This window comes from Equus quagga, chromosome 3 (genome assembly GCF_021613505.1).
Source record: "Equus quagga isolate Etosha38 chromosome 3, UCLA_HA_Equagga_1.0, whole genome shotgun sequence".
NCBI lineage: Eukaryota > Metazoa > Chordata > Mammalia > Perissodactyla > Equidae > Equus > Equus quagga.
This window is the reverse complement of record NC_060269.1, coordinates 69,077,451-69,102,086: the sequence shown is the minus strand read 5'-3', so window position 1 is coordinate 69,102,086 and position 24,636 is coordinate 69,077,451. Positions and strand designations below refer to the sequence as shown.

The window sequence follows — 24,636 nt, the reverse complement described above, 5'->3', positions numbered from 1 at the left end:
TGCTGCCTCAGTTATTGGCACAGGCACCCTTCCTGTGGCTAACTCCTCCCCACACTTCACAACACTGATTGTCATTAGTGAACACGTTCTCTGTGCTACGTGAAATCTAACCACTAATTTTTAACAATTGAATTAGTAATTGAAAATTGATCTTTAAAATGATGGGAGTTTTTTACAGGGATCTTTGTTTCCCTTTAGCCCCATATCCTGTGGCTCAGTTTCCTCAACTGTACAGTGGGGTTAATAATAGTACCTGCTTCACAGGTTTACAGTGAGGATTAAAGGGGAAGATAGTGGAAAGGACTTATGATGTGCTGTGCACTCTGCTAAGTGCTCAACATACGTTCTTACTAACATCCTATTAATCTTCCAAGGGCTGGGATGTATGTTAGAAGTCTGGTGGTGGAAGGAGTAGAGGAGTCAGGGGTTGAAGGGCCTTTGTTGTATCAGAGGGAGACTGTGAAAAGCCTGGACTTTGGAGCCTCAGAGACTCGAGGTCGAGTCTTGGCTTTGCCATTTATTGGCTTGTGATTTTGGGCAAATTAATTTCTGTCGGTTTTCTAAAAATGCTAGTCGTTGTAATTGTCAGGAAGGAAGCTCCTTCTATTCCACTGTGAAGCAAAAGAGAAATGAGGCCATTGCTAGAGGTGATTATCTATTTTGAAACTCTTTGCACTGTTTTCAGCCCTGGGCTGGAAGTACATGGCCGGTTTCACAGATGGTATCACAGCTCTGACACACGAAGATGAAGGGGTGCCTTAGTCTTGTCACTGCCATCTCACATCTGGGGCTGTCTTGGTTTTCCCCAGACTTTATCTGTAGTTTAAGCAGTCTGTCTGCATCGTCTTCTCTGCCCACAACCTAGTGTGACTCTTGTCCACAAGCCTCCCCTCTTCTTTGCCCGTAGGAGACTTTGTCATCCTGCTCAATGCTGGGATGAGCATCCAGCAGGCTCTCTTCTTCAACTTCCTTTCTGCCTGCTGCTGTTACGTGGGTCTGGCCTTTGGCATCCTGGCGGGCAGCCACTTCTCTGCCAACTGGATCTTTGCACTGGCTGGTGGAATGTTCCTGTACATTTCTCTGGCTGATATGGTAAGTCTTCCATAGTCTATGCCTTGTGTGCCAAACTAGACTGGATTATTCAATTCATTGGATGGGAGGACAGCTAAGGAGACATGACATTAGTTAGTTTGTTTTTCATAATAGCTTTATCGAGGAATCATTCACATACCACACAAGTAAGGTGTACAATTCAGTGTTTTTTTAAGGGAACATCAGATTATAAAGGAGGAAAAGTTTGTGTTCCTATTAGCATATGTCATTAAAACAAATGATTAAATGCAACTCCAGAGTCCTTACTTTATTATAGAATAGATGTTCATAGGTAAATGAAAAGAAGAAGAGAGGGAGGGAGGGAAGGAGGAAAGAAAATTAACCATAATCATTCTCACCTCAAAGCAATAATAACAACACTTAGGTTTGTTTCTTTTTTGTCTCAATGCATTGTGTTTGTTTTTTAAAAACTATGATGATATTGCATATACCATTTTATCTCCTGATTTCTTTTTTTACTTAATATATCATGGACATTTTTCATGTTGCGCACTCTTTAGAAGCATCTTTTTCAGTGGTGGTATTATTTGGTGAGAGGATGCACCTAATTCAGAAACTAGAATTGCTGGCTCAAAAGGAATCCATGGTTTGAAGCTTTTAACATGCACTGCCAGATCGCTGTCTGTGAGGGCTTACGCTTTGTCCATCATCAGTGGTGTGTGAGAGTATGTGCGGTACTGGACCTGCGAGCGTTTGGTGTAACCAGTTAGGTGGTTTTCAGTTTGCTAGTGAAACACCTGATTTGTTGCATCTTTCGTATAACTACGGAGGTTGATTTCTTTCCTGGCCTGTTGGCATGATGTGTGTTTGGAAAGTCTGCATGAGTTATTTTCCATATCCTTTGGAAATAATATTTTTGATGAGAGTATTGACCTCCACAATCCAACCTCCCTCCACAGAAACATCTTAAATTCTCTCCTCTCTCTCTTTTTTTTAATTTTTATTTTTTATTGCAGTAACATTGGATTATAACATTATATAGCCCTCAGATGTACATCACCACATACCTCGAACTCTGTGCAGATCACATCATGTTCACCACCCAAAAACTAATGATAATCCATCACCACACATGTGTGCCCAAGCCCCCCTTCCGCCCGCCCCTCCTCTCTCCTGTGGGGAGCCCTCCCCGCGGCGGAGATATTTTTGTGCATTAGTTGAACTAGAAGGTCTCCTCACCGTCACCTGCGTCTCTGGCCAGCAGGAGGAGGCCTTGGGTCATAGCAATGTTGTAGCTCCGTTCTCTGGCCCCTCACACAAGCTGCTCACTTTCCCAAAGAGGTGACCGTGTTTTGGGAGCAAAAAGATCTTTTCAAGGTTATTAAAGATCACAGTGAGAAGTTTGTTTTATCCAAGTGGTTATTTTTAGCCAGCATCTGAACACATGCAGGGCTACAGACTTGTATCTGATTTGTTCTACCCCAGTAGCTGTAAAGTGCTGGTAGCCACCTGGGAGAACGGCTGGTGCACTCCAGTTCCAGAGGCTATTGCTGCAAATTGTCTTTGTAAACGAATTGTATATTATATGTACTTATTATATATTAACATAATATTAACCATCTATATTATATACTAATTATGTTAATATTGTGATATAAGATTAATATAATAAATATTATGGCAGTTATTAGATATACTCTCTCTCGCGCGCGCTGAATCGTCCTGGACTTACGAGGTTAGGAGAGGAACTGCAGCTCTCCTGTTTTTCTCTCCTTTCTCAGTTCCCTGAGATGAATGAGGTCTCCCAAGAGGATGAAAGGAACGGCAGTGCCTTGATCCCCTTTGCCATCCAGAACCTGGGCCTCTTGACCGGTTTCACCATCATGCTGCTCCTCACTATGTACTCAGGACAGATCCAGATCGGGTAGGGGCCTGGGCTACGCGTCCCGCGCCCGAGGACTCGGCATCTGCAAGGCACCTCGGAACAGGCGGTTCTGTTAAAAACTGTGACACGGACTGTATTCCTGCATTCAATGTCAGCTGTCTCTAAAACGCTCTGTCCTAGGAATAAGCTGCCTGGTAACCAGTCTCTAGGTAGTGCCTCTCTCCCTGTCCTCTCCCTCTTGCCCAGAGTGACTCTGGAACCTGAGTGCAGCTGAGAAGACAAGCTTAACTTTTTTCTCTGGTTGTCCTGGCCTCTTTTTCTTCGAACCAGCGCTGGGAGATTTTGAATCCTTTGCCCTACGATGCAAAAATATAGCCAGTGGTCATAACTTGGTTAGAAATATCAGGAGGTGAATCTATAATTTGGGGTCCAGAAATCTAAATGTGTTTCCTGGACCTCAAGATGACCCATTCTTAAATGGATTCACCTATTTTTACAGAAAAGGTACAGGAGACAGGAATCCCTCCTAGTTTTTCAAAGTCTGTTCAGTTGCCTGTTCTCTCAAAGAGCTGAAAGTTGGAATAGATGGATCCGGCAAGACAGGAGGCAGGGTCATCCTGAGTGAGAGGGGGCGTCGCGCCGAGGGTCTGTGCCTTCGTGACAATAACTCTCCCCACGGGGGTGCTGGGTATGGATTTTGTGGCTGCGCCTGGTGTCTCATGGCCGTCCAGGTGAGCTGGCATGTGGCGTCGGCTGCTGGACCTCCCCTTCCTCCAGATGAACACCGACAGAGTGGAAGGCAGAGAATGAAGACCTGCAAGAAATCACTTGGTTTGGTTTTGATGTGATTTCCACTCCCCTTCCCCACTCCCATCTTCTGAGAGACTTTAGCTGCCTCCCTAAAAGCACATTCTGAGCACACTTACGATGTTTGTATTAGAGGGGAGGCTGCACGAGTTTACCTCCCCGGGTTAACACTGCTGCTGCAAAGTGGCAAGTTGACTTGTAGAATTGGAATGCAGTTTATGCTCTTCTTAGACAAGGTAATCAGAAATGGAATCAGTGCAGGCAAAGTCTAGGATTTGTTGATCATTTGAATAAAAGTATGAGTAAGAGAACTCTGACACGGAAGGCCTGAAATTTGGATCAGGGCACTGCAGATGTTTGCAGAGCAGAGAACTACTGATCACACTGCCAGTGGGTTAAAGGGCACTGTCTAGCTTACCCTACCCCGTCCTCCCGCACCCTAAACGAGAAAGGGCGAATCCTGTATTGAATGAAATATTAATTGCTCTAATTCTCTTCAGAAAATGGGTTGATAGACTTGTCTGTGAGACTCTGTGGAGCCCTCTCCTCAGAACTCTGGCTTCAAGGGAGCTCATCTCCAGGTTCACTAGGTGAATTGATTTATTATTATCATATTGATAATGTGAGATTCTTTAGCCACTTTGGGGAGCCAGTCTCTCCGGAAGCCTTTCTTAGTGGTGCCCACAGTTGTGGCCCAGGGGCTGTGTTCACAAACTGATGTATGTGCGTGACTGACGAGTGCTGGTGCATTGCCAGCACCTGTGAGTTTCTCTGTTCTTAGGAAAACTTTCCACTCTACAGTAATTAAAAGCACCATCTATTTTGGTTTTTTCTTCTTGGGAAATGTCTCTCAAACCAGGAATATTCTTGAAAAGAACATGAGCGGGAAAACTGCTGGTGATGGTTTAGACATCTTTCTCCTTGTCTTGCCTGTTGACTTTGATACATTTAAGAATGAGCTGAACAAGGAAAACTTGAGTTTTAAAATTCTAGATTAAATATCAGGACTGACTCCTGATAGGATTCTGTTCCAGTTTTACCAAAGAACCAATTCCTTGAATGTTGGAATCTAACTTTTATATTATTATTATTATTATTCTTACTGTTTTAAAACAATTCTTTGTCTTTTCTGTTTTATTTTTCTCAAATTGCTTTCAGGAACTAGTGGAAAATAACACTCAACCTTTAAGACTTTAGAAGATTTTGCTTTCCTTAATTCACATTGATGTATTACATTTATAATTTTAGCATTCCCTATAGAGCTGTCCTTCCTTACAAATACCATTATTCTTGGAGTAGAATACTTAGAGTTAGGGCGTTTCTAGTTTTAGGAGAAGAGCTCAAAAATGTAATCTTTAACAAATTAAAAAATAAAATCTGAAACAGTAGGATGCTTTCCCTTTTCATGCATGTCTATATTAACTTAAGAGCCTTCCTTCATAGACAGCTGCCTCAGAGGGAGATGATGTAAGCTGTAGCTGGTCCGGAGCCCCGTCCCGGATGCAGCGGAGGAGGGGTGGAGACACTCAGATCATGCGACTGATTGGATGTTCCCATTGGCAACAGTTTTGCCTCATGATTTGAAAATATGGCAATTTCTTTTTGACTTTTAAGTGTTGAATTTGCCATTTTAAACATGTGTCCATATTGGGAGTCTGAGGAACAGCGAGTTGTGAGGACTTTTTCACCCCTGGCATTAGCATCTTCAACCTCTTTTTCCCCAAATGGACCAGCTCCTATTAATGTTAACAAGGAAAGTATATGTCACATGCAGAAGCAGTGGCCCAGGAGCAGGGGTTCTGCTTCTCACCTTGCCCTGGCATGCGGGTTGCCTTTTGTCCTTGTCCCCAAAGGTTTTTTTGTATCTAGTGTCAACTTGGGGCTTTCCCTCATTGGTTCTTCACCCTGGGTTTAAAAGAGAAGGTTTCTCTGCTTGGGTATCCTAAGACCTGTTTTCAGTAAGTCCTCTTCCAAAGAGATGATAGTATGCTGGAAATCTTAAAAATCAAAAAGTCTGATTTTTACAAAAGAGAGAGGTTAGGTTTTTATTGTTTATATTTCTTTTTACAGTTCTGCAATTCCATCACAGTATTTTTTTAAATAACTCAGGTGTTATGAGAAAAATTAGAAAAGAATATAACTTATGTAGACTGTAAATGTTTATTTGTAAGGTTCTATAAATAAAGCTATATTCTGTAACTGTTGAATCCCGGGTGTCATCTTTTGCAGTAATGTGGGTGTAATGAAGTCTGTTAAACACCAGGTGGCGATGGTGTCTCGCTGACTTACAAACTCACCGTTTCACTGGTCCAGCTTACTTTTTGATGAGGGGATTTTACAAGGAACCTGAGATAGCGTAACATGCTCACTTTAAAATGACCAGTTGATCTTTGCTGGAGCCTGTGACTTCATGATGTTGCATGATAGAAGAGCTGTGGGCTTTCCTAAGAAGGAGTTGCTGTTGTGCTGCTTTCACTTGATAAATCCATAATTGAAAACTCGTAGAGTGCCTTGGTTCATTTAAACCACATCTCCTGTATGTCTTACGGGGAAAAGTCCAGTCCTGAGACTTAAATTCTAAATCTGTTCTTATTCCAACTTAGTCATAGGGCTGTTGTTTTTCTTTGACAATAAAAATGAGCAATAAGGTAAAAATATTGATGCGATCTTAACCACTGCATAAATTAGAGATTTCCAAATGCCTATTACTCAGTCCTTCCATTTTTTTAAAACTCAAGAATAATATATAAGGTGGCTCATATTGGTCTTTTAAATTGCATTAACTAGCTACTATATTGGACTTCCATCTGCTGAAGTTGTTCAAAATGACATTCACTCCATCCTTCGGCTTGTGCCACCTCTGGAGAGCCTCCCCAGGCTGTTGTTGATACTTCCCTTACGCACCTCACTCCCTGGACTTGCATTGTAACCGCTGTTGTTCTTTATGCACCAAGTTCCTTCTGGGTGGAGGCTGCATCTGGCTGCTTCCTGTGCTTCCAACACCGGCCACGCACAGTGAATGAAGAGACCAGACGAAATGCCTGTAAGTTCGGCGTTTGTGAACATGCTCCTTTTCCTCTGGCAGCAGCTCCTGTTGTGTTTTCCTGTCTCTAGCATTGACTTTGCTTATGCCGTGTTATCTGGTTCTTTATTTAGAAACAAGTTTGAGCGAGGCAAATTGTGGCCCATATAGAACAGGGTAAGCAAAGTAAACAGATCATTAAGAAGATTAAAACTTTGATCTTAGCTATCTCTAATAGAACCAGCTAAACCATTTAGGGCATTTTTTGTGGAAGGTGAATGGCCTTCTCCTGTCATGTTGCTTCTGCACACTCTTCTTTACCATTCAGTGATACTGAGATCTCATTTGAACAAAATCCATTTCAAGAAATAAAGACATCAAATGTGGACACAGGGTTTTTGATTTGTGGGAAAACGATGCTCATCTCTTAAAGATTTTTGTCCTCTTAATGATCTAGTGTGAAATACCTAGACTTTTGAAGATTGATAGGTTCAAGTCCCAGCAGAAGTGAATCCCTTTCATTCTTCTGGAATAAGCTAAATTACATTCCATTTAAAAAAAAATCGGTGGTTGGAAAAGATCCACAAGTCCTTATCAGCCTTCAGCTAAGTACGTTTAGAGCTGCTAGCCAAGGAAACATTTTTCTTTCCAGTATCACAACCCCTTCTTGCCAGATGTCTATTCAGGGTTTATTTTAAATGAAAGGAGTTTTGAGAGACTGTCCTTTCTGTGTAACAGCAATCTTTGACCCTGGCAATGGATGGGATTCCAAGATGATAGCATCAATTATAGTTAAGGAATAGCCTGAAAGTGACCTGCAATCATAAGCCAAGGAGTAGTTCTTTCTTCCACTAGGGCTCTGGATTGTTTTCTCTGGTTTCCTTATAGATCTTTGGAACATTGAGGTTGCCTAAGAATAAACTCAGGCAGTAATCCACATGGCTTTTTATAAATACACACATGTAACAGAAAGCCATCAGGAAATTCCTAGTTAAGACCCTTGACAAGAAATCTTTATTTTTTTTGAGGAAGATTATCCCTGAGCTAACTACTGCCAATCCTCCTCTTTTTGCTGAGGAAGACTGGCCCTGAGCTAACATCCATGCCCATCTTCCTCTACTTTATATGTGGGATGCCTGCCACAGCATGGCATGCCAAGTGGTGCCATGTCTGCACCTGGGACGTGAACCGGAGAACCCCGGGCTGCCAAAGCGGAACTGTGCACTTAACCGCTGCGCCACCGTCTTTTTTTAAAGATTTTATTTTTTTCCGTTTTCTCCCCAAAGCCCCCCAGTACATAGTTGTATGTTCTTCATTGTGGGTCCTTCTAGTTGTGGCATGAGGGACGCTGCCTCAGCGTGGTTTGAAGAGCAGTGCCATTTCCGCGCCCAGGATTCGAACCAACGAAACACTGGGCCGCCTGCAGCGGAGCGCGCGAACTTAACCACTCGGCCACTGGGCCAGCTCCCCAAGAAATCTTTTGATAAAGTAATTCTAAATGTGAAATGCACTCTTAGGATCTACATCGTCCTGTGTTTGGCTTTTTTGTGTGTGTGTGAACACATCTATTTAATATGGGAAATGGGGTATCGCTGTCTCTGTCAGTGTGTATGGGGTAGTAGGGAAAGAAGCAGAGGAACTTCTGCCCTGGAGTAAGGGGCTGTTCTGGCCCCAGGCTCGGGGATGGGGAGCAGACTGAGGACGGGGGAGATGTGTAAGGCAGGGGCAGGGTGAGCTCTGCATATATCCTTGGGACCACAGTCCAGGCCCACCCAGTCACAAAAGCAAGAATCAAATGAATCAAATGCAACCCTGGGGTTGGGAGATGGGGAGAGGGAGGGCACCAGGCGCACCCATGCCCACAGCCCACATTCAGTGCTGCCAGGTCTGGCCCACCTCCCAGCCAGACCCTCCTGTCCAATCACCCCTATGTCTGTTCCTCCATGAGCCAGGCAGGGCCCCTGTGCATCTACTGAGATAGCAGAAGCCTTAAAGCAGTGGCCACCATCACATGGCCAGCTGAGGTCAGTGCCAGGCCCTTTGGGCCCTACAGTGGCTCTGCAGATGTGTTGCTATAGGACAGGAAGGAGCCAGAGCTGTCAAATACCTGGATACAGCTGTTGCTTGCCCAGTCAGCCACAATGATGTTGCCATTAGTCCACAGCTACTGCTGTGGGGGCATTGAACTGCCCATTGCCCTTGCCATGGGAGCCAAACTTGAAGAGGAACTTTGCTGGCACTATATACCTTCACTGAATGGTTATGGAAATCCGTCACTACAGTCTCATTCTTGTTCACAGCCACAAAATGGGGCCCTGCACAGTGGCAGTCAGTGGCCCCAAGTCCCTCAAAAAGGCCAACCAGCTTACCATTGGGCTGGAAGGTGAACACACAGCAACTTGCTGTCAACCACAGTGATAAGTCCATTCAGGTCTACGGTCACTCCCTTGGGGCCCATGAGGTGGCCAGCTCCAGTCTTGGTCTTGAACTTGGCCTCAGGGGAGAAGATGCTGACCCAGTGGTTGTCATAGTCTGCCACGATAACATCTCCACTGGTGTCCACTGCTACACCTGTGGGACGCTGCAGCTGCCCAGGAGAGCACCCTTGGACCCCAGTGCGGAACTTGAACTGGCCCTCACTGGAGAAAACCTGCATACATTGATTGCTGTGGTCTGCTACCACTATGCAGCCGCTGCTAGCTACCACACACCCTGTAAATTGGTAAATTTGTCCTTGCTTCCACAACCGCCAACGTGAAAGACGAGTCCATCTTCAAGAAGGTTTTGCTTCTGTTTGCCGCCCTGCTGTACGTAGAGCTGGGCCTACGCTCGCCTTCTGGCGCACCTGGCTGGCAGACTGGAATTGGACCGTGATGCCATCAGGGGATGGTGGCAGGTCCCAGGATGCAGAGCCCTCAGGCTCCCTACTTGGCTAACATTTGTAAATACATCAAAATCTAAAAATGACACCCAAGCCAGTATTATGGAAATTTCTTCAAAAGTGTGTTAACCTTGTGGGTTTTCAGGGGAAGGAAAATAACTAATTCAATACAGGAGACTTTTTTGTTTTTTTAAATAAAGGATTAGGTCTTATAGATGCTAGTAAGGAAAGAAAAAAGTCTCTTTGATCTGTATCTTCCCAGAATAAGAGAGTCTTTCAATTGGCATGTTCTGTATAACTTCTTGAGGTTAATAAAACAAGCTCTTTTGAAGCCAGTATCTGGCTGTATCCGTAGATATGGCCCTTGAGAAGAAATCCCTTATGCTGCCAAATTCACGGGGTTTAAACATTCTGGAGTAATTCTCCAAACAATGTAGTTTTTTCCCCCTGTTAAAAATTGTGTGATCAGGGAAGAGAGAAATTAAATTTAGATTTTTCTTTCTTGTAAAAACTTATTTTATAAAATTTATAAAAATTAATTTACAAAAATTAAAATTAAAAATAAACAATAGTATTTATATTAATTATATATAAATTATATAATAAAATTAAAATTTTAAATTTTAAATAAAAATTAGTTTATAAAAATTAGGTTAAATCGATTTTTCAGTATGGATTGTTCAATTATGTATCCTAACTAAAAGGGTAGATAAAATCTAAACGTTAGTGATCTCAACATTGTTTTCATTTTGTTTTAAGCTGTGTTAGATTTATTCCTGCAAATCTGTCTCCTAATTATGCTCTACTTAGCCCAATGGAAAACTACTTTGCATTCCTTGATTCATACATTAAAATTTTGCTTGAAAACTGTCTTGATCTAGCTGATGGTAATATTTTTTCATTGAAAATTTTAATGCAGCCTTATAAGCTAGTTTAAATAAGAAAGTCCTTAGAAAAGTGTTTCAGTTTGGTGCTTTTTGAAGCAAATGAAGATAAGCAAGAACGAATACAAACCTACTAGCCCAGGGTTCTGCATTTTGTCTTTGTCTTCAGCCGACAGGATCTTGAGTCCAAAAGAATGGATTCATGTCACTTCCACCATCGACTGGCTGTGTGAACTCTGTTGTTTAACTTCTCCGCACCTCAAAGGCCTTATCTATGAGTAGGAAAGATAATTTCTATACAATCTCCGTAAACATAAGGAGACCTAAAGGTATGAGAAAGTGCTTTATAAATTAAAACTCAATTCCAGTGGTAATTAACATTTTGTTGGGATTCCTTTGAGAATCTGAAAAATATGCTTTCCCACACACCCCAAAGGTCTTACAAATATACTCAAAATCTTAATTTCCCCTACGCTTGGGAGCAGGATGGGGAGGGAATGGTTTGAAGCCCTTGCCACGAGTTAGGAACTTCTGTTCTAGACAAGAGTAAGATGGTAGTCATTCATTCAACAAATTGTTGAGCTCCACCTCTGTGCCAGATACAGCATGACATGGCAGTGAACAAAACAGACAAAGGTGCTCCCCTTAAAGAAAGAGTGGACACAGAGGAATGTGTTGCAGAGAAATTAACTCGGGGTAGTGAGGCAGAGAGCGGTAGGGGTGTGTAGCTTTAGCTACTCTGGTGGTCAGGGAAGGCCTCTCCCAGGAGACCCATTTGAGCTGAGCCCTAAGTAATGAGGAGGTAGCTTCGTGAAGATCTAGGAGAAGAATGTTCTAGGCTAATGGGAAGCAAACGTGAGAGCTCCGGAAGAGAAATGAACTTGGTCTGTTTGAGGCCGGTTTGTATAAATTGTACTATATACGGTATAAACACGGCCACTGTGTCTGAACTGTAGCAGGCATAGGGGCAGAGGTTTGAGCTGAGTTTAAAGAAGTAGACAGGAGTCAGACCACTGTCAGGAAAGGAGGAGACATTTGAGGAGTTGAAGCAGAGGAATGACATATATCAGATTTAGGTTTTGAGTTAGATCTGTTGTATGGAAAAATGGACTGTAGGGGGAGTAAGTTGACAGATACGATGTGTGAGGGACAGAGCCTCCCGATCCAGCCACCCCCCAAGCCTGCCCCTAAAGTTTTGGCCCAAGCAACATGATAAAAGCCATTGCCATTTGCCTGTGGCATCTTACCTGCAGGATGCTGGAGCCCAGGTGTGGGAGAGCTATTAGATTCTATTCTTCCAGACTGTACGGTGTTAGGTAACCAGTAATGACTGCTGCCATTTTCTCCGGCTTTGTAACAGTGCAAACAAAAGTAAAAGAGAGTGATGGCAGCTTTGGGGCTCCCCAATCCTTGTCATAGTTCTGATAGTATTGGGTTCTCCCAGGAAGACCAAGGGATAACACACTGTTAAGAGGTTTGCACACTGCCCAAAAAATGAGCTGAATATCAATCTAAATATTTACCAGTCAGCAGAACTTCATTAGCATGTTTTACTTGCAAATGTCTAAAGAGATTATTAAGTTTATGTCAGGCTATTGATAGGATGTTGCTTTGGGCCATGTTTTTCCAATTACAAAAAAATATATATTTTTACCTGAATTCACTAATTCTTTTAGACCTCAAGACTGGGGGCGGGGGATCCATGCCAAGGTAATTTAATCAAAATTAAATGCACTCGTAGGAAGCTATGAATAAAATAAGGTATAGTTATATGATGTCCATACAATACGTGTTACTAATAAAAACATTTATGTAGTGCTTTTCATATAATATGAGAGATTCTACACTATAAAATACCTTTTGTTGTGTGTAGCTATTTTAGGAATGTTCATTTTACCCTAGTTTTAAACTATTCTACAGTTCTCTTGACTGCATTTAACACAGAAGTTTAATATTTAATGGCTTTATACAAATAGAAGCTGAAGCCAGGTAAGTGTTATACAACAGTGGAAACTAGGATTCCCTGTGCTTCTGTTAAATTAAAAGCATTCATAATTATTTCTCAGAAGAGCTGGTCATTAATTAAGGTTTATGAAGTGCTTAGGGAGTTTCATAAGGAAATATACCGAGTCTCACAAGTCCTGTGAGAAGGAAATCTAGATTTGAAGAAATTAGTACAAATGCCGATTAAACATGAATCCTGGTAATTTCAAATATTTGCACAATTCTGACCAATGCAGAAAGTAAAAGGAAAGAGAAGCAAATCCACCAATTAGATAAAAATACTGACCCTGGCCACGTGGAAAGGTGTACAAGCTGAATGAAATAAGAGATTTCCAAGTTGCTGGGAACTGTTCATGTGCTGACTGAGAACACCACCGCCACCAATAAAGTTGTGTTACTCACTAAAGAAAAAACTGTTTGGGAAGGGAGCTTAATTAAGACTTTTCTTGGGGCCGGCCCAGTGGCACAGTGGTTACGTTCACATGTTCCAATTTGGCAGCCCAAAGTTTGGCGGTTCGGATCCCAGGCGCAGACCTATGCACCACTTGGCAAAAGCCATGCTGTGGCAGGCATCCTGCATATAAAGTAGAGGAAGGTGGGCACGGATCTTAGCTCAGGACCAGTCTTCCTCAGCAAAAAGAGGAGGATTGGCAGCAGATGTTAGCTGAGGGCTACTCTTCCTCAAGAAAAAAAAAAAAGAGTTTTCCTATTTTACATTTTCATGAGTGGTTCTAAATGTTTTGATCAGAGCAATCAGTCAGAAATGAATGAATATTTAACGCTACTGGAAATAGGCCTGGACAATAGGCCTTTGAAAGAAAAGACTATTTTTCTTTATTTTCAGCTAGTTATAAAGTAACAATTTCTCGCCACAGAAAACTGGAAAAATACAGAAAATTATTTTTTGTTTTTTATAAGTCACCCTTAATCACACCACCAAGACATGGCTATTGTTAACATTTTTTTCCTCATCATGTAATGCTTCGTGAGGGTATGAACTGTGTCAATTTTAGCTCATGACCATATCCCTACCAACTAGCAGAGTGCCTGGCACAGTTGGCATCTAATTAATATTTACTGAATGAATATATTAATATTTCCTTCTAGTCTTTCATGAATACATTTGCTTGACTGTTAACAAAACAGGGTCCATACTGTCTATGGTTATATTCTAGCTTTTTCAGTTTTCATTATTTTCTGAGGTTTTTCTCATGACATTAAATATCTTTCTAATCTAAAATATGATGGTTTTTCATAATGCATAATGTTCCATCCAGTATCATACTTCATTTAACCATTTTCCTATGCAAATGAAATCATGTAGTATATACTATTTTGTGTTGTGCTTTTTTTGCTCAACACAATGTTTTTGAGATTCATTCATATTGTTGTATGTATCGATAATCATTTCTCTTTTATTAGCTGAGTAGTATTCCATTGTTTGGATAATTATTGCTTTTGGGTAAAATACCTAAAAGTAAAATTACTGGGTCATAGAATAGGTACATATTTAACTTTACAAGAAACTTCAAAACTGTTTTCCAAAGTAGTTGCAACATTTTACTCTGCCACCAGCAACATAGGAGAGTTCAATGTGCTCCCATCCTTGCCAACACTTGGTCCTGACAGTCTTTAATTTTAGCTATTCTAGAAGGCTAGTGAAGTGGTATCTGGATATGGGTTATTTTGCATTGCACTGACGACTAACGGTGTTGAGAATCTTTTCACTGGTCGTACATATGTCTTCTTTGACTGATACTTCCAAATCCCTTTCCAGAGAAGTTGCACTAATTTATAATTCTACCAACAGTGTCACTTTTTAAAAATGTTTTCCAGTTTTCTATGTGAAAAGTGGCATCTTATTTTAATTTGCATTTTTATTACTAATAAAGTTGAACATTTTTTAATGTTTAGTGCCTTACTTTTTTTTTTTTTTTTGAGGAAGATCAGCCCTGAGCTAACATCTGCTGCCAATCCTCCTCGTTTTTGCTGAGGAAGATTGGCCCTGAGCTAACATCTGTGCCCATCCTCCTCGTTTTTGCTGAGGAAGATTGGCCCTGAGCTAACATCTGTGCCCATCCTCCTCTATTTTATATGTGGGAGGCCTGCCACAGCTCGGATTGATGAGCAGTGCATAGGTCTGCACCCGGGATCTGAACCGGCAAACTACAGGCCACTGAAGCCAAACGTGCGAACTTAACCACTGTGTCACCCGGCTAGCCCACATTTTATTTTATGAATTCTTTGTTCAAGGTGTTTGTCCATACTCGTATTGTAGAGTTCTTCTATTGAATAGTCAAAATTCTTTACTCTGACATGAGATGCAACTATTTCCCATCTTGTGCTTCTTTATCTTTTTCAAATAGTCAAACATAGCAATCTTTTATGATTCCTTGCTTTTGCGCTTAGAAAGTCCTTATCTAGAATTCATTGAGTTGGTTTTGATCTGATAAACGCACACATGAAGTGAAGGGGTGTCAGCATCTATTGGCATCTGTTAGTTCTATAATTACCACAACTATCCAAGAAAGATAACTTCCTCATTTTCTTCTAGATTTTTTTCCTTTTATTTTTTACACATAACTCTTTAAACCAGGTTCACTTTATACTGTTATGGAGTGACTCCAACTTGGGATCCAAATAGTTGGTTAATTTTTCCACCACTATTATTGAGTACGCCACCTCTTCACATAGGTTTGTAGTATTTTCTTAAACTTTTTCTTTTTAGCTATCTTGTTTACGTTCTTCCAGAGGAATTTTAGCATCCACTATGACGCACGGACCAATTTAATTCTGACCTTTAATTTGCTCTGTTTGATAGAAATGTGGGGCTCATTACTTTTTAAATAAAAAACTTCCTCAAGATATCCGAACAATTCTCTTGGGTGGAAGCCTTAAGTCAAGACCTCAGAAAACAGAATCAAATTCTATTCAGCTCCTAGAGTGGTCTTCAGCCTGCTGGGGTTGCTATGAATGGCAAGATTCAAGGCCTCCCTCCGGGCGCATATCCCCGCACCTCCTCCCAATCCTGAGTCCACGTTAATGAAGATCTTCTATATTTTTATAGCTGGGAGCCGTCCGACGGAACGTTCCGCTGCGATGGGAACGTCCATCCTACCACGTCCACTAAGGTAGCCACTAGCCACAGGTAGTTAGTGAGCACTTGAAATGCGGCTAGTGCACTTGAATAATAAATATGTAAATCTTTCATTTAATTTAAATGTACATAGCCACATAGGAATTCTTAGTGGCCACCGCAGTAACTGTTAAGACCGGCTTGCCCATAATTTGCGTACACTTCCCTGGGTCTCAGCTTCAACATTCCGTTATCGTTGCTGACATCAAAATACCTCTGACCTTGCCAGGCACTACCCTTGGCGAGGGAGGGCAGGCGTGGTAAGACAGCCGGCATTCTGGGCCTACGGTTTACTGAGGGCAAGATCCTGCAACTGAGCCAGGGTCGCCCTGTCCACAGGCGCGAGCGGCGGCCCCGCCAAGCCGGCCTGGCCCGGGGGCTTCCTGGAGCGGCCGCCCCTGTCTCCCGGCCCACGGCCGGCGCGCCCGCCTCGGGAGCTGGGCCCGCCTCGCGCCCCGGCGGCTGGACGCGAACGTCCGTCTACGGCCCCAGCCGCACGCAACAAGCGCAAGGAGGCGGCGGGGCCGCGGTGGGCGCGGCGGACGCGGGAGCGCGGCCAGGCTGACGGCCGCGGCGAGGGACAGGGTCTGCAGGGCGGGGTCTGCAGGGCAGGCTCTCCACGCTGGCCCGGGGGCTCGCGGCTCCACACCGCGGCTGCTGGGACACCAGATGCGGCTGCTTCGCCTCGGGGCCGCCGGGAGGGGCGACCGGCCCGGCGCGGCAGGCCGCAGACGACGAGGCAGCCGCAGGCACGGCCGCTCGCTGACAAGGGAAAACGGGCGGTCGGAGCCGAAGGCGGGGGAAGCGCGCGTGCGCAGATGGCGGCCGCGCGGCCGAGGGCCTCCGTGGGGAGCGGGAGGCCGGGATCGGCGGCCGCGCCGGCCGCCAGCGGTGTCGCGCGCTGGGCCTCGGCGCTGCGCGCAGGCCGCTGGGAAGTTGGGGGAGTGCCGGCGGGGGCGCGCGCGCGCGCACGGCCGGGCGGCGAGGAGCCCCGGTTGCCTCCCTGAGCGGCGGGCGCGGGCGCTCCCGATTCCGCGCCTCCCGGGCTAGAGGCCACGGGGCCCGCACCGTGTCCGTGAGGCTTGAGGCCGGGCTGCCGCTGCCGCCTCGGTCGGGTGTCTGCGCCGCCCGAGGGAGCTGGGGCCGCGGCACCGCGGGCCGAGCGCCCGGGGAGCTGAGGCCGCTGGAGGCGAGGGCGGAGGAGCGCGTCTGGCGTCTCCGGGGCCGGAGCAGGCCGAGGGGACCATGTCCGGGAGGAACGTCCACCTCTCCACCACCGAACGCGTCATTAAAGGTGCCAGGCGGGCCGGGCCTTCCTCGTCGACCCGCGGGAAACGGCCCTCGGCCGGGCAGCGGCTCGGGGACGGAGAGAGGGAGCCGAGGTGGGGGAGGCAGGAGGGCGGCGGGGACCCAGGCTGCGCCCGTCCCGGACGAGGACTTGGTGGGGTGTGCGAGAGGGGCGGGGGTCCCGCGGGGGCCCCGGGCGTCTTCTGCGGCGCCTACACCCTGGAGATTGCCACTTGACCTCCCGTCGTGGCGGACTTTAAGGTGGGGTGGGGATTTCTTCCCCACCGTCCAAAAAGGCCTGATGCCCGTCTTTTTAAAAGGAACGATTCCTCTTTTCTAGTCTCTTAACTGGGGAAGCCATCCAGGGGGATGCGGGCAGGGAGTTAGTGGACTTCCAAGTCAGCTCTTCTGCCGCTCCCCTCCTTCAGGACCAGCTCTTTCTCGCCCCTCCCCCACAGTTTTCTAGGACATATACCACGTACCTTTTGGCCCACTTTCTCCCGATCGTCACAGTTCACTGCTGTTATTAAAAGAAACAATATGGTGAAACAAATACAAACAAATCCATTTTATGTTGGGATTTACAGATCTCTTGACGTGATGCTGGTGTTTTATTTTCCTTTTGGCCGTAAGGACTTGGAGAATGATGTTTTCTGATTCAGATGTCCAACATAAACTAAAGATGTTCCTTACTAATACCTATGGGGTTTTACATTGTGACTGTTTCTGCCCTTAAACCAAGAATACCGGTTTAAACATACCCGCTAGTTTCTGTGCTGCTTTTGTTCAGCCATAGGAGACTTACGTACAACTCTTCTGAGTTTTAACAATTGGTTTGAAAGCAGTATTTTATAAGAAGGAAGTAAGCCTAGACCAGGTGTGTTAGTGGCCTTTGGGTAAAGGGCTTAGCCGTAAGTCGGGAAAACTATTAAAATACTTTTATTTTTTCATTTTGGTAGTTAGAACGAGAAAGGAAACTAAGATTGGTGACAAGAATACTTTTTTTTTAAGTGGAAAAGCCTATTGAATGTTAAATGAAGGGGGAGAATTTTAGTGTTTAACTTCGCTATTTGCCCCCTAAAAATTTCAAGCATCATAAATGTTGATTGTCTGCACTATGTAATTTTAGTGTGTAACTTAGTTTTTTCCCTTTGAAAAGTTAGCACCATAATTGTGGACCATAAATGTTGACTATCTACACTATATAATATTTAGTAAATATACATAATGGGATTTTTGAGCTTTATCTACTGAGCATTTGTCTGTTGTCATTAGAGATTCAAGTGGATTGCTCATATGACAGACAACCCTTTAACTGGTAAATTATTTTGATCATTTTAATATTAGTCTTTATGTGTCTAACACATAAAGAGTATATAACCCTCTTCTAAGATTCAGAATATACTAAACATAACCTTTTTTGATAAATCAAGGTCATCATTATGTACATTAATTTCTGTCCTGTGCTATTAACATGGCCGGTGCATTCTGCTGTATGAGGGTGTTGGCAGTTTTCTCCTGTACTGAAATGAGTCCTCACTGCTATGCCAGTTTAATGCTTTTGTCTGTTTTTAGCTTATCTCCTCCAGTACTGTTCTCTGTCAAAATATGCTTTTTTTTTTTTTTTTTAAAGATTGGCACCTGAGCTAACAACTGTTGCCAGTCTTCTTTTTTTTTCTCCCTTCCCTCCCTCAATCCCCCTAGTATGTAGTTGTATATTTTAGTTGTGGGTCCTTCCAGCTGTGGCATGTGGGACGCCGCTTCAACATGGCCTGATGAGTGGTGTCATCATGTCTGTGCCCGGGATCCGAACTGGCAGAACCCTGGGCTGCCAAAGCAGAGCTTGCAAACTTAACCGCTTGGCCACGCCAGCCCCAAAATGTGCTCTTTTAATCTGCCACTTCTAAACTGAAGTAAGCAGGGAACTAGATGAACGAAAACTGTGTCAAGTCAGAGTAAACAGGATCTGAGTGAAGCTTAGTGGCAGTCCTCAGACCGTCACAACTCTCAAATTCTGATCGCCATTGTAGCATGTAATTTCCACCATAGCCTACCATAAGGTATAAAGGAAATTTTAAAATGACCCTTTGAGACCCTTGAACATAGAAGTAAACTAAAATAAAACGTGGTTAAAATGTAGGTGCTGGCTTATTGCTAGACATGCTCACAGTTAAGTGAACACCCTCATGGTCTGGATGGTTCACATTTTTTTTCCGGTGAAATTATAAATTACTGCATGTTATATACTTAAAAGATTACACTTAGGGCCTGGCCCCGTGGCTAAGCGGTTAAGTTCATGTGCTCTGCTTCAGCCGCCCAGGGTTTTGCCTGTTGGGATCCTGGACGCGGACCTAGCACCGCTCATCGGGCCATGCTGAGGCGGCGTCCCACATGCCACAACTAGAAGGACCCACAACTAAAATACGCAACTATGTCCTGGGGGGCTTTGGGCAGAAAGAAAAAAAAATGATCGGCAACAGACGTTAGCTCAGGTGCCAATCTTTAAAAAAAAACCACAAACCCAATTTGAAAAAAAGATTGCACTTAAATAAATGAAACTTAAATGATTTCAAGCCCTTAGAATGAGTGGATTTATCTCGTATCTAAAAACTTTAGCATGAGAACGTGACCACAGCAATTTTGGCTTCTTGGTGACTTATGTTGCTTTTTCTCTGGGTTTTCCAGAGTTTAAAATAGTTGAAGGTTGTTCTGAGAGAGTAAGGGTCACTGTATATATAGCTAAGGTCCATTGTATTGGGTAATAAATCCTGACCTGATGTTATCTTGTCTGGCCGGAGTTGTCTGCATTTATTCACAGCTGAAAATCTTTTTCAGAGGTTAGACCACACCCCAGTTATTTTTGCTTCTGTCATTTCCTGTTAACTTTAAAGTCTACTTAATTGTTTTGTTTGAGCAAATCTTGGAGAAAAGTCGGTGAGTGGATAAACTGATTTGTATTTTAGGTGTCCTTTAAACTGCAGCTTTCCTAAAATGAAGAGAAACTGGACTGCTTGTCAGAAAACCTAGATTTTACTCCTGCTCCTGGAGCTTATTTGTCGCCTTGCCTGTTGTTTTCTTAATCTTGCCTTTTTACTTAAACTCTTTTTTTTTTTTTTGCTTCAATAATCTCATCTGTCAAATAGGGTTATTAATCCCTTCTTTGTCCAGCATCCAAGCTAACATAAGGAATGTGAAAAGCTTAAGACAGGGTAGTAGTATGAAACATAATAGTAGTTTGATAAATAGATCAGTTACTAAAAGTGATTCATAGAGAAATCATTAACATTTGAAAAATAGCAGAATTAGAAAGTATGTAAATTATAACATAGGTTGGGAAACTGTTCCCAGTCAGGAAAATACCTTTTCTACAGTATAAAGGATATCTGGGTGGAATCCCAAGGGTAACAATGTGAAGAGACCAGTACAGTCTGTCTAGTACTTCCCTGACAGCTGGTTTCTTCTCTAGCAGTTGAAGGTGTTTATTTTATGTTTAAAAATATAAAAATTCTTATGATTTCACTCATTCATTAAATATTTATGGAGAGCCATCTGCACTGTAGGCCAATAGGTGCTCATTTGTTTCTTCTTCCTTTCAAGAGTAGCATTTCGGTGAGCCTCTGGAACAGTCCATGTGCACTGGGGCATCACGGCTGGTATCTGGACTATAAAACTAGAAACTCAAATAATTGAATGGCGAAGTTTTCAGCTTGATTTTTTTTTGCCCCTGGTTTGCAAGTTTCTTTTTCTGTTTGAGGGAATTTTTTTTCTTTGACAGTAATTTTTATAAAAAGAGTTTATTCCTCTGGGCTGAATCTTTTAGGAAGCCCCAAGAAAATTTCGCTAGGAATTACATGATAGATATGGAGAATCTGTTGTCTGAGTTTGTTATTTGGTGGCCAAATAGGATTTAACAGAAAAGTCAGACTTCTTTTCAGTAAGATACTGATACAGCTCTCCCATTCTCTTGGAATTCACATCTATTGTACATGCACAGAATGTCCTTTGTCATTTGTAGCACACATTGGAGACTACTGAGTTTTTAATACCTGGCACTGGGAATAGTGTAACTATGGCTTTCTTAAGAGATTTTAAGAAGAGTAGTATAGACAAAAATTGCTATTTCCACAAGTATGTCCTGAACCCCAAGCCCTGTGCTCTCACTACCATGGCCTGGCTTCGTTTTCTGGCAAGGGAACCACACCGCCCGTCTGTTGGTTGTCATAATGTGGCAGCTGCATGTTGCTGTGCTGCTGAAATTTATGCCTCTGGTATTTCAAACACCAGCAGGGTCACTCGTGGGACAAGTTTCAGCAGAAAGCTTCATAGACTAAGATAGACTAGGAAGAAGGACCAGGCCACCCACTTCCGAAAAAACTGGTCATGAAAACCCTATGAATAGCGATGGGGCATTGTCTGATAGAGTGCCAGAAGATGGGAGGATGGCGCAAAAAGGACCAGGCATGCTGTACACAGGGTCACTAGGGGTCAGAATTGACTCACTGGCACTGACAACAAACCCTGAACCTCACTTGAGTCTCTGATACTTATGGCTCATTTATTTCCACAGCTCTTGTCCCCTCTTCCCCTTTCTCATATTATCAGAAATGGATTTACCAAGGGTTAAAAAATTTATTTTTCTGGGGCCAGCCCGGGGGCGCAGCAGCCAAGTGTGCAAGTTGAGCTTCGGCGGCCCGGGTTCCCCGGTTTGGATCCTGGGTGCAGACATGGCACCGTGTGGCAAGCCATGCTGTGGCAGGCATCCCACATATAAAGTAGGGGAAGATGGGTACGGATGTTAGCTCAGGGCCAGTCTTCCTCAGCAAAAAGAGGAGGATGGATTGGCAGCAGATGTTAGCTTGGGGCTAATCTTCCTCGGGAAAAAAAAAATTTTTTTTTCTCTTAAATATAAGCTTAACCCTGATAATTACAAAATTTGAAAGGCAGAAAGGGAAGAAAACAAAGACTTCATATTCTTTCCCTCCATAAGCAACTGCTCTTAATACTTTTTTGTATGTTTCCACCTACTGGTATATTTTGAATTCAAAGGAAAATGGATCACATATATTGAAGCTTTCATTATGCAAATATTTATAATAAACATAAATTTTAACATAAATATTGTTTATTTTTGTTTTTTGGGGGGGGGTTTGCTAAGGAAGATTAGCCCTGAGCTAACATCTGTGTTGCCCTGTGTCTACTTTGTCTGGGGTCGCAGCCACAGCACGGCTGACAAGTGATGTAGGTGTGTACCCGGGGTCCGACCTGGTGAACCTGGGCCGCTGAAGTGGAAAGTGCCCAACTTAACCCCTATACCTGGGGCTGGCCCCATAAATATTGTAATTTTACCTAAATTCTTTCATGATGGTTTCAGTCAGCATGAAAATGGGTTGAAAGTGCTTATGTTCATATTTTGGTCCTTTATATTTTCAATCAATTGATACAATACCAACTCAGAAGAAACATTTTCAAGTATAAATATTCAATGTGAACGGGTCATATAGTGCGTATCTCCTAAGTTTATCAACAGTATTTGTTTAAGTTATGCTTAGTTTAACCTTTGTAATTAACAAGCTGCCAAACTATTTAAACATTGGAAATCGATGCTATTTGAGATTCATACATCTGAGTGAAAGTCTCAAACCTTGGAAAGGACATCTTTTTTTTTTTTAAAGATTTTATTTTTTCCTTTTTCTCCCTCAAGCCCCCTGGTACATAGTTGTATATTCTTAGTTGTGGGTCCTTCTAGTTGTGGCATGTGGGATGCTGCCTCAGCATGGCTTGATGAGTGGTGCCATGTCGGTGCCCAGGATTCAAACTGGCGAAACACTGGGCTGCGGCGACGGTGCGCGTGAACGTAACCACTCCGCCACGGGGCCGGCTCCAAAAAGGACGTCTTAAGTTAAACACTTAATTCTTTTTTGAGCAGGAATAAGGTATTCTTTTTTACCTGTATGTTAATGGTTATGATTTGAAGCCTTATTTATATCAGACATTTGGTAATAAAGCTTTCTTCCATAAAGTAACATATTATCACATTTTACTATAAAGTAAGAAAAAAAATGTTATTGGATCATTTCAGAGAAAAATGCTAACTACTCATTTCTTAAAGTGAATTAAAGAATTAATTAACCTTTTCCCAAGCAGTATTTAGTAATAAAAGTAGAATATCTTTCCATTAAAGTGACATTTTGGGAAAAAGCTAATTTTTAGACATGTCTCTGAGAGAGAAAATCATTCAGTGAATTCTGGTATTTGTAGTCACTTGGGGGCTTTGTTACTACTTAATTGCTAAAGGACTAATGGAAATAAAGTGGTGTCTCTTCTTCATTTCATCCTTTCGTGCAGTCATTAATAGAATATAACACTCTTTTGGAGTTTTCAAAGAGTTAAATTTTAGCTGCATTTTTTTTTTCAAGGATTGTCACCTGGGCTAACAACTCTTGCCAATCTTTTTTTTTTTTTTCTCTGCTTTATCTCCCCAAACCCTCCCTGTACACAGTTGTATATCTTAGTTGCATGTCCTTCTAGTTTGGGATGTGGGACGCCGCCTCAACGTGGCCTGACGAGCAGTGCCATGTCCGCGCCCAGGATCCGAACCCTGGGCCGCCGCAGTGGAGCGCGCCAACTTAACCACTCAGCCACGGAGCCGGCCCCTTTAGCTGCATTTTAAAGTGCAAAACTGAAGTCTAAAAAATTTCAACCCAACCTAATCAGCCTAAGTCATATCTGACTTAGTTATCTTTATAATCCACCTAATTATTCAGGGGTATTTGGAGAGAACTTTTGGTTCCCTATATTCAGTTTCATTTTGTTGGCAAATTAGATTTTTATCATGAGATCTTTTAATTTCTTGAGTCTTTGTTTATTATTAGAAGAAGGTATAACTTGGTAACCAGGATCTCTAGATTGGGTGATAGAAAGATATGCTGTATAAGCTGGCCAAGGCAGTGTATATCTTTGATGATCATTATTAGATTTATTGAATATTAACAACTACATGTTTTTGTGCAGTGTCTAGACAATGTCAGCCCAAGAGACTGAAATTCTAAGTGAAAGACTAGGAGATAATTTAAGGATTCATTCAGGAATTCTCTATGTAATACTTGCTAAAAGTGTTCAGCCTGAATCTAGTTATAGTAAACAATCAGACAAATCCAATTTGTGGGACTTTCTGCAAGACACCTGGTCTGAACGCTTCAAAAATGTCAAAGTGATCTAAAAATAAAGAAGCCTGGAGGACTATTCTGGATAAAAGAAGATGAAAGAGAAATGACTGTCAAGTACAGAGCCAATCCTGGATTGGGAAAATAAAAAGCCATAGAGGACATTTTGGGGACAATTGGGGAAATCCGAATATGGAGTATATATTGGATATATCAATGTTAAATAGGTGTTAGGTGTGATGATACGGTAATGTGGTTAAAGGAGAATGTTCTTATTCTTAGGCTATACTTGATGAAGTATTTAGGTTGAGATGTCATGGTGGCTGCAGTTTGCTTCCAGGTGGTTCAGGGAGAAAATTATGTATTTGTCAAGAGGGAAAGCAAAAGTGGCAAAACGTTCATGATGGTGAATATAGGTAAAGAGCAATGAATGTTCATTTTACTATTCTTTCACTTTTTTATAGGATTTCAGTTTTTCAAAATACAAAGTTGGGGAGAAAAAAAAAGTACAATT

General features: G+C 42.8%; 2 protein-coding genes across 8 annotated transcripts in view; both read left to right on the top strand.

Annotated features, from left to right (window-relative positions):
* The window catches only part of SLC39A14 (solute carrier family 39 member 14), a 41,307-nt gene extending 35,355 nt beyond the window's left edge, over positions 1-5,952 (top strand). For both annotated transcript variants that reach the window (XM_046656517.1, XM_046656516.1), the window contains exons 8-9: positions 908-1,092; positions 2,835-5,952. In XM_046656517.1, coding sequence (XP_046512473.1) covers positions 908-1,092; positions 2,835-2,981 — 332 coding nt within the window. In that variant the 3' untranslated portion in view covers positions 2,982-5,952. The remainder of the gene's footprint in view (positions 1-907; positions 1,093-2,834) is intronic.
* A 10,832-nt stretch (positions 5,953-16,784) lies between these two features.
* Positions 16,785-24,636, top strand: part of PPP3CC (protein phosphatase 3 catalytic subunit gamma) — a 97,738-nt gene continuing 89,886 nt past the window's right edge. For all 6 annotated transcript variants that reach the window (XM_046657004.1, XM_046657003.1, XM_046657000.1 and 3 more), the window contains exon 1: positions 16,785-16,966. In XM_046657004.1, coding sequence (XP_046512960.1) covers positions 16,918-16,966 — 49 coding nt within the window. In that variant the 5' untranslated portion in view covers positions 16,785-16,917. The remainder of the gene's footprint in view (positions 16,967-24,636) is intronic.